This window comes from Theropithecus gelada, chromosome 11, assembly GCF_003255815.1.
Source record: "Theropithecus gelada isolate Dixy chromosome 11, Tgel_1.0, whole genome shotgun sequence".
Taxonomy (NCBI): domain Eukaryota; kingdom Metazoa; phylum Chordata; class Mammalia; order Primates; family Cercopithecidae; genus Theropithecus; species Theropithecus gelada.
This window is the reverse complement of record NC_037679.1, coordinates 115271683-115282259: the sequence shown is the minus strand read 5'-3', so window position 1 is coordinate 115282259 and position 10577 is coordinate 115271683. Positions and strand designations below refer to the sequence as shown.

At 36.2% G+C, this 10577-nt stretch overlaps 1 protein-coding gene across 2 annotated transcripts in view; it reads right to left on the bottom strand.

Moving 5' to 3' along the window:
• Positions 1-4076: 4076 nt before the first annotated feature.
• The window catches only part of SLCO1B1 (solute carrier organic anion transporter family member 1B1), a 97658-nt gene continuing 91157 nt past the window's right edge, over positions 4077-10577 (bottom strand). For both annotated transcript variants that reach the window (XM_025401664.1, XM_025401665.1), the window contains one exon: positions 4077-4894. In XM_025401664.1, the coding sequence (XP_025257449.1) occupies positions 4684-4894 (211 nt within the window). In that variant the 3' untranslated portion in view covers positions 4077-4683. The remainder of the gene's footprint in view (positions 4895-10577) is intronic.

Here is a 10577-nt window from a genome sequence, read left to right as displayed (position 1 = left end):
TGCTTGTGGCTCTCTCACTTCCACTCACAGAGTCATTTTTGTCAATTTTTTCAATAGGAATTTTGGACATTCTTTTCAAGGAGTTGAGTCTGGTGTAAATATTCTCAGGACCAGGTAAAATTTGAGATTATTTCCTTCTTAGGATTATTTAGACACTTCTAATCACAAAGAGATTGTGTTGTTTTTAATTATTTTATTTGTGGTTACATAGTAGATATGTATATTAATGGGGTATATGAAATATTTTGATACAGGCATGCAATGTAAAATAAGCACATCATGGAAGATTATTAAAATAATCTTGAAAAAATTCTTAAACAAATGGTAATCTATGGGATACAGGAAAAGCAGTACTAACAGGGAAGTTTATAGCTATAAGTGCCTACACCACAGGTGTTTTCTGGTTGTTCTTCTTTTCGTCCTTCTTTCTTTCTTCCTATCTTCCTCAAGTGAAGGTGATTTTCTCTGGTGATATAATTTATTTTTTGCTTTTTATTTTTTGTGCATCTACTGTATGTTTTGTTGGTTTGAGGTTACCATGAGGCTTGCACGTATTATCTTATAACTCATTATTTTTAACCTAATAACGATTTAACACTACTTACATGAACAAACAAGCAAAAATCAAAGTAATAAAAACTCTACGCCTTAACTTTATCTCCATGCTTTTTTACTTTTTCTTGTTTCTATTTATAGCTTACTGTACCAGGTCTTGAAAAGTTGTTGAAGTTATATTTTTGATTGGTTCATCATTTAGTGTTTCTAAGAATAACAGATCACATACCACAGTTATGGTGTTATGACATTATGTTATGCTGCATACTTACTATTAGCAGTGAGTTTTGTACCTTTAGGTGATTATTTATTGTTCAATAATGTTCTTTTCTTTCCATTTGAAGCACTTCCTTTAGCATGTCTTATAGGATGGGTTTGGTATTGATGACATTCCTTAGCTTGTGTTTGTCTCGCTAAGTCTCCATTTCTTCTTCATGTTTGAAAGGTGTTTTTCCTGCATATACTATTCTAGGGTAAAATTTTTTTTTTTTTTTCCTTCAGCACTTTAAATATGTTATGCCATGCGTGCCTGTAAGGTTTCCAGTAAAAACTTCACTGCCAGAATTTCGGAGTGCCACTCTATCTTAATTATCTTGCTGCTTTTAGGATCATTTTTTTATCTTTGACCTTTGAGAGTTTGATTATTAAATGCTTCGAGGTAGTCTTCTTTGGATTAAATCTGCTTGGTGTTCTACAACCTTCTTGTACTTGGATATATCTTTCTCTAAGTTTGATAAGTTATCTGGTATTATTCCTTTGAATACACGTTTTACCCCATCTCTTTCTCTACCTCCTCTTTAGGGCCCATAACAGATATGCTTTTTTTGGGTCTATTTTCCATGTTCTGTAGGCTTGTTTTATTGTTTTATGTTCTTTTTTTTTTCATCTCCTCTGATTGTGTATTTTTAAATAACCGGTCTTCAAGTTCACTAATTCTTTGTTTTGCTTGATAAATTCTGCTATTAAAGGATTCTTATTCATTCTTCAGTATACCAATTGTATTTCTCAGCTACAGAATTTCTACTTCATTATTTTCAATTATTTCAATGTCCTTGTTAAATTTATCTGATAAAATTATGAATGCCTTCTTTGTATTATCTTGAATTTCTATGAGTTTCCTCAAAACAGCTATTTTGAATTCTCTGTCTGAAAGCTCACACATCTCTCTCCAGGAATGGTTCCTATGCCTTATTTAGTTCACTTGGTGAGGTCATGTTTTCCTGGATGGTGTTGATACTAGTAGATATTTGTCGGTCTGGGCATTGAAGAGCAAAGTATTTATTGTAGTCTTGGCTGTTTGGGGTTATTTGCAGCTATCCTTCTTGGGAAAGGGTTCCAGGCATTTAAAAGAACTTGATTATTGTGAGATAAGCTGTGTCTGCTTTAGGGAGGACCCCAAGCCCAGTAATGCTGAGGTTTTTGCAGACTCGTAGAGGTACCGCCTTAATGGTCTTGAACAACATCCAGAAGAATTGTCTGGATTTCCAGGTAGAGATTCTTGTTCTATTGGTTATTTTCTCCCAAACATACAGTCTCCTTCTCTGTTCTGAAACAACTAAATCTAGGTTTGGAGTGGCATGAGCAGCTCTGTGGCCTCCAGAACTATGACTACATTGGGTTACACCTGAAGCCAGCACATTTCTGAGTCTTGCCCAAGGTCTGCTATAATTACTCCCTGACTACTGCCCATGTTTGCCCATGGGGCTCTACAATCAGCAGGCAGCAAAGCCAGCAAGGCCTGTGTCCTTCCTTTCAGGGTGGTGAGGTCCCCCAGGTCCCAGAGGTGCCATCCAGGAGTCAGAGACTAGAGCCAAAACTCGTGAAGGCTACTTGGTGTTCTATCATATAGTGGCTGAGGTGTCACTCAAACCACAAGACAGTCTTTCCCACTCTTTCCTCACATTTCCAAATACAGGGGAGCCTCAACCCATAGCCACAACCACTTCAGGCCCACAGGGAGTACTGCCAGACTACTGCCAATGTTTCCTTAAGGCCCAAGGGCACTTTAATCAGCTTCTATTGAATTCTGCCTGACCTGGGATTCAACCTGCAGGACAGTGGGCTCCTCTCTGGCCAAGGGCAGGTTCAGGAATGCTATCCAAGAGTCAAGTTCTGGAACCAAGGACCTCAAGAGTCTGCTTAGTGTGTTAACCCCTGTGATCTCTCTGGTATCTGAAACCAGCGAGACTTGGAGACTCACCCAAGGCTCTCAGTGTATTACCTGGGTATCAATATTATTGTTTATTGTTGATTAATAAGAGACATACCAGTCTGATGATTGATTTTTAATTTTTACCAAAGCAATTTATGCACAAAGTTGTAAAAATAAGATTACATCAAAAATCTCATATTGAAAATGAGTTTTTCTCTGCTTGTTATTACTGCTTTCTGGAGGCAAGCATTTACAACTCTTTTTAGCTATTTCTTCTATTTACCTCCATATTTCTAATACTTTTAAGTAGATATTGATGCTGTGATCCTGCTAGTTTTTATTCCTGAAATACTTCCTTTTATTCAACTTCACTTTATTGTACTTCACATATTTTGGTTTTTTTTTCAAATTGAAAGTTTGTGGCAATCCTGCATCAAACAAGTCTATTGACATCAGTTTTTCAAAAATACGTGCTCACTTTATGTCTCTGTGTCACATTTTGCTAATTCTCACAATATTTCAGACTTATTCATTGTTATTGTATCTGTGATAGTGACCTGTGGTTAGTGATCTTTGATGTTACTATTGTAATTGATTCGACTTGCCACTATCCATGCCCGTATAATATGTGGAACTTAATCAATAAAACTGTGTGTGTTCTGAATGCTCTGCCAACCAGCTATTGCTACACCTCCCTCCTTGGGCCTTCCTATGTCCTGAGACAGAACAACATAGAAATTAAGACAATTAATAACCTTACAATGACCTCTAGGTGTTTGAGTGAAAGAAAGAGTCACACATCTCTCATTTTAAATCAAATTTTAGAAATGATTAAGTTTAGTGAGGAAGGCATATCAAGAGCCAAGGTAAGTCAAAACTAAGCATCCTGCATTCAATAGTTAACCAAGTTGTGAATGCAAAAAGAAAGTACTTGAAGATAATTAAGAGTCCTACTTCAGTGAACACACAAATAATAACAAAGTGAAACAGACTTATTGCTAATATAGAGAAAACTTCAGTAGCCTGGTTAGAAGATCAAAGCAGCCATAATGTTCCCTTAGGCCAAATGTAATCTAGAGTAAGGCCCTACCTCTCTGTCATTCTATGATAACTAAGAGAGGTGGGAAAGCTGCAAAAGAAAAAATGCTGTAGAATTTAGTTCATGGGGTTTAAAAAAAGAAGCTGGTTTCATTACCTAAGTGCAAAGTGAAGAAGCAAGTGCTGATGTAGAAGGTGCAGCAAATGATCCAGGAAATCTAGCTAAGATAAGTATAAGAGTGGCTACATTAGTCAAAGTCAATTTTTCTTAATCCATTAAATCCAACAGAAACTTAACACATAATGTAATATGTTGTTTGACAATCACAGCTTGCAAATATTGGAATGTCTTTATTTCTTCATTAATATTTAAATGTATTCTAAATTTACTTGACCAAAATAATTAATTATACATTAAGAAAGTCTGTGAAATATATAATTTTATGTGAGTAACAGATATTATTGTAGCATTCATCCAGGCTAGACTTCAGGCCTCAGTATTACAGTTCAAACTGCATGTTTGTTTGTTTAATACAAAATAGACATTAGGCATTTCTATTTACTTAGGATACTAATCTAGCCCCTTCTTTTTAACTTCTACTTGTATTCTACTCATTTATTTTATTAAGAATTACAACTACTTGAACAAGTATTTTTTCTTTTATTACACAATAACCATGCCTCTTACTTTAAATTTGTATGGATCTTATAGTCTAGCCTTAACCACAAATACATAGCTATAACATAACAATGAATACTCTCATTTTTTCTACATATAGTTTGTTTTATTATAAATTCATCGGCTTATTAATACTTTCACCATAAAAGATGTGGAAATTTTCAGTGAAAGGACCAGGAACTCCTCAAAAATAACATCTTACTGAATCAATGCAATGCTGTTTGGAAACACAGAAGCAGAAGTGGCTTTTTTTCTCCCCTTAATAATGTGTTTCACTATCTGCCCCAGCAGAAGGGACAAAATGTTTATTGTTATTTAAGGATTCTAAGTTTGCTTCATCCATGACACTTCCATTTTCTGATGCATTGGTATCTTTCTCTTGAAATTTTTTCTTCATGGCATAAATTAATATAATATATAAAACAAGTGATGAGACTCTTAACACTGAAGACAAGCCCAAGTAGACCTTTCTGTGGAAATAGACAAAATAAAACAGTAAATCATTTTAAATTGTCTATAATAACTTACAACATTTTCTCCAGTATCCGGATCCTAAAGAAAAAAATAAAATTAGAGATAAAATATTAAGACAATAATTCTAATAATTATTTGTATTGGGGCATAATGATAGATATTTTATTATTATAATAGGGTTATGAAGCCATAGAAACTATGCTCCAGTTGCCTCTGGCCTTCTTCATAGCAGGAGAAAAACATACAACCCAAGCCCTCTTAAGCCATCCCGCCCCACCTACAGCTGGGAGGAGAAACTGAGAAGTATGCTTGAAATTTATAATCCAGAGGTTACTGGATTATAACTAAAATAATTAAACCTAAATATAGGCCTGTGGAATGCTACCCCTTCTCCAGCACCTTACACCATATTACTAAACTTATCAAAGCAGTTCCTTTTACCCAATGCATTATGCTTAACTGTAATGAAAAAAATTGCCAGTCATACCAAAAGTGAAAAAAACTTAGATTGAAAAGAATAAGTAAGCTTAAAACCAGATCTAGATATGTCAGGGATGTGGAAATTTTCAAAATGGAATTTAAAACAACTATGATTAACATGTTAAGGGTTCTAATTGATAAAGTAGTGGGCATTCAAGAACAGATGGGCAACGTAAGTATAAAAATAAAAATTTTAAGACTCCAAGAAAAACGCTAAAAATAAAAAAATTTGTAGCAGAAATAAAGAATGCCTTTGATGGGTTTATTAGTAGGTAGAACACCGCTGACAAAGACTCTCTAATTTGAGGATATATCCATGAAAACCTCCAAAACTGAAAAGCAAAGAGGAACAAGACTAAAAAGCAAGTCAATTGATATTATATAAACATTTTGAGACAATTATATAAGTGTGTGTATGGAAAAGTTAGAAGGAAAACAAAGAGAAAAGGAGCAAAATAAATATTTAAAAAAAATAATTACTGGCCAGGTGCAGTGGCTCACACCTGTAATCCCTGCACTTTGGGAGGCTGAGGTGGGCGGATCACTAGGTCAGGAGTTAGAGACCAGCGTGACCAACATGGTGAAACCCCATCTATACTGAAAATACAAGAACTAGCCAGGCGTGGTGGTGGGTGCCTGTTATCCCAGCTACTCGGGAGGCTGAGGCAGGAGAATCACTTGAACTCAGGAGGCAGGGGTTGCAGTGAGCCAAGATCACGCCACTGCACTTCAGCCTGGGCATCAGAGTGAGACTCCATCTCAAAAAATATATATATTACTAAGAATTTCTCTTAAATTAATGTCAGACACTAATCACAGATTCGGGAACCTTAGAAAATGCTAAGAATTTATCCTTTGAGTTACAAACAATTCAACTACACTTCCTAAGTTATTTTAAAATATACAAATAAGTTATTACTGATCAGAAAAACTACCTGTAGGTGTGTTATTTTCAAATTACAGAAAGTCAGAGATAAAGAAAACTTTATCCTGAAACTAACCAGAAAAAAAAAACAAATTCTATCTATAGGGGAGAAAATATGTCAGGCTTCTCTTCAGAAACCATGCAAGCAAGAAGAGAGTGGAGTGAAATATTTAAAGTCCTAAGAGAAAAAAATCACCAACTTAAAATTCTGTACTCTGTGAAATTCTTTTAAAAGTAAAGTAGAAATAAAGACATTGTCAGACAAACAACAATTGAAGAAATGTTTTTCCAGTACATCTTCCTTGTAAGAAATGTTAAGAGAAGCTTTTTAGAGAGACCCATATAGGTCGGAAACTTGACATACACAAAGAAAGGTAAAATAAAAATTCGTAATTATATAGTCATATAAAATCAGAGTCATAGAGACTATTCAGCTGACCACAACAGAAGAAAAAAGAATAGAAGACAAAAATAGGTCAAAGAACAAGTATAACTAATAGAAAATAGTAAAATTATGATCAACATTAGTCTAACAACATCAGTAGTCACTTTTAATGTCAGTGATCTAGATCCACCAATTAAAAGACTGAATTTGTTAAAGGATTAAAAAGAAGAAACAAACTATATGTAGCCTCTGAGAAATCTACTTTAAAGATGTATAGATTAAAAGTAATTAGGTGCAGGAAGATACATCATGCTACCACTGATAAAAATAAAAATAGTCAAGTTCTTTTCAAGATGGCTGACCAGGGACATCAAATTACAGTTCTCCTCAGAAAGAAGATCAAGGTTACTGGTGAATAAGGAAGTTCCAAATGAAAAACTGAGGAAAGAGAGCCAGGAACTGTTAAAGTGCCCATAAAGAAGAAGCTGTGGTGCAGTAAAGAAAAGCAGTAAAAGTCTGGCAATAATCAACCCCAGAGAACCCTGTGAAAACACAGCTAAAAGTGCTTCTCTGCTCCCCTCACATGTCTGATAATCTGCTGACCACCAAATTGTTGGGAATTTCCTCTGCCCTCTTGACCCAGGGTAATGCTATTGGTAGCAATTTGGGAACTCCCCAGGGATAGACAAGTGGGCGGCCAGCCTGCACAGGTACGGCTGCACCACCTTCCCATCTGAAGGAAGGAGGTGCCACACTGTTTGTGCATCTGTGGTATGCCACTGCCCTGCCTAAGGATTCTCCATCTTTGAGCCACCACACCACCAAATTTCTGGCAGACATATCCAACCAACTTCTCTGACTTTGGCAGGTACAGGGGTCAGTGGACTTTGGGGAAACAGCAGGACCTCTGGAGATCTAACTCTCAATGCGTTCTTCCCCTAAGAGAGTGGGGACTGTAGCCCACTATAGCTTTCCTCGGGACAAAGAGAACATGGGTACAGCAACAATTACTAAAGGAGGCAGTACCAACACTCAGGAATGAATCTGGATAGACGGTAATTTCCCACCCTCTCCACCGTACACTGTTGTGGATACAGCAGTGGTTCTTCCTGCTGAGGACTGGCATGTGTGCACTCAGATAAAGCATCTTTTATGTTTTTTGCAGGAGTTGCAGCCCAGATAAAAGTGAGCCTGCACTGCTTGGGCTTACATGAAGGGCGGGGTCCAGCTACCCCTCCCTACACATAACAGTAGTATCCTGGCAGTGGAGGACAAACCGGTCATGGAGATGCCTGCTCTGGACTTGGGAAAGAGGTTCCACCCTGAATCCATTTTTATGATAGTCACTAGATGGTCATGCCTGCAGCCTGCAGCTGCACTGTGGCCAGGAAACAGAGGACAAGGACTTTGTGGACTGAAGGTCACGAGCCCTGTAACAGGGGCATGAGAGTGAGGCAGATTATGTTTCTGCCAGCTGAGAATGAGAAACTGGTGAACCTCCCCGGCCCATTTCCACCAAATTTTACATACCCATACATGATTTCTTTATACCACATCCCATCAGGGCCAGGGAAAGTGCTTCAACTAAATTTCAGTCTAACTGAGGGCAAATTGGCTCTCACTCTTAAGTACCATCTACTGGATTGCAGCCTGAACTCTCCACCAAATTAAAAATGTGCCACCGGAAGAACTTAGAGCTAGTCCCCAAGATAAAATTCCTGAGACCTCCATACCCTCAGCCCCATAAGAGATAGTGTGTCAGATCATACATCCAATACATCACAACAACAAGTAACATCTAAGAAAACCACTGCACAGAATCTATCCACAACCAAGGGAACCCTACTAAGCCTCGGCCTTATGAAACCCAGAAATGAGGCCAAACCATCATGCACAACATACACCACAGTCATATCCTCAAGGGAAGAAATAATAAAAAATTTAAAATGTCCTATTCGAACAACAGAAAATTCAAAATAACAAGTGTCAGCTTTCTCAAATGAGAAGAAATCAGCACAAGAACTCTGGCAGAACAAATAGCCAGAATATCTTGACAACTCCAGAGGGTCACACTAGCTCTCTAGCAATGGACATTAATCATGTTGAAAAGTTTGAAATGACAGATAAAGGATTCAAAATATAAATTGCAAGAAAACTTAATAAGATCCAAGAGAAAGTTGAAAACCAATAAATGAAACCAGAAAAACAATTTAGGATATGAGAGGTGAGATGGACATATTAAGAAAAAAACCAACAGAACTTCTGGAATTAAAAAAGTTACCAAAAGAATTCCAAAATACAGTTGGAAACTTTGACAATAAATTAGACTAAACATAAAAAATAATTAAAGATATTTGTGATAGTTAATAATGAGTGTCAACTTGATTGTATTGAAGGATGCAAAGTATTGATCCTGGATGCGTCTGCGAGGGTGTTGTCAAAGGAGGTTAACAATTGAGTCAGTGGGCTGGGAAAGGCAGAACTACCATTAATCTGAGTGGGCACCATCTAATTAGCTGCCAGCATGGCCAGAATATAAAGCAGGAAGAAAAACATGAAAAGACTAGACTGGCTTAGCCTCCCAGCCTACATCTTTCTCCCATGCTGAGTGCTTCCTGCCCTCAAACATCAAACTCCAAGTTTTTCAGCTTTGGGACTTGAATTGGCTTCCTTGCTCCTCAGCTTGCAGATGGTCTATTGGAAAACCTTGTGATCTTGTGAGTTAATACTCCTTAATACACTTCCATGTAATATATATATATATGATATATATGAGATATATATATGATTGTGTGAGTTAACACTCCTTAATATGCTGCTATAAATATAAAATCATATTATATATATTCTATTAGTTCTCTATATGTGGATTATATATAATATGATATACAGGATATATATAATCTAGATATATATAATTATATATATAATTTATGTGTATCATATTTTATACATATATATATATTCTATTAGTTCTATCCCTCTAGATAACCCTGACTAATACAATCTCGAAACTGGTCTTTCAAATTAACACAGTCACAAAAAAAAAAAAAAAAAAGAAAACAGAAGGTAAAAAAATGAGTGATGCCTTTGAGAAACATAGAGCTATTTAAAGAAACAAGACGTATGATTATTAGCACTAATGAGAGAAAAGAAAAAGTAAGCAACTTAGAAAACACAGTTGTGGGAATAATTCAGAAATTAAAAAATAATCTTGCTAGAGCACTTCACATCCGTATACAAGAAATTCAGAGAATACCTATGAAATACTACACAAAATAACCATTCTAAAGGAATATAGTCATCAGATTGGCTACGTTCAGCACGAAAGAACAAATCTTAAAGGCAGCTAGAGAAAAGGGCCAAATTATTTATGAAGGAAATACCATTAGACTAAAGGTGAACTTCCCAGCAGACACATTGCAAGCCAGAAGAGATTGGGGGCCTATTGTTAGACCTACAAAATAATAATAATAATAATAATGACAGCCAAGAACCTCATAACCTCCCCAATGAAGATTTGTAAATAAAGTAGAAATAAAGTATTTCCCAGACCAGTAAACGCTAAGGACATATGTCACCACCAGATCAGTTTTAGAAAAAATGCTCAAAGGAGTTCAAAACAGGAAACAAAGACCGATACTAGCTGCCATAAAAGCACACATAATTACAAAGCCTACAGATCCTATTAAGTAACCACACAATGGCATCTGCAAAGCAACTAACTAACAACAGTATGGGAGGTACAAAGTTTCACATATCAATATTAACTTTGAATGTAAATTGCCTAAATGCTCCATATAAGAGACATAGAGTAGCAAAGTGGATTTAAAAGAAAAAAAAGACAATCTGCTGCTGCCCTTAAGGAATCCATCTCGTATTAAAGTAA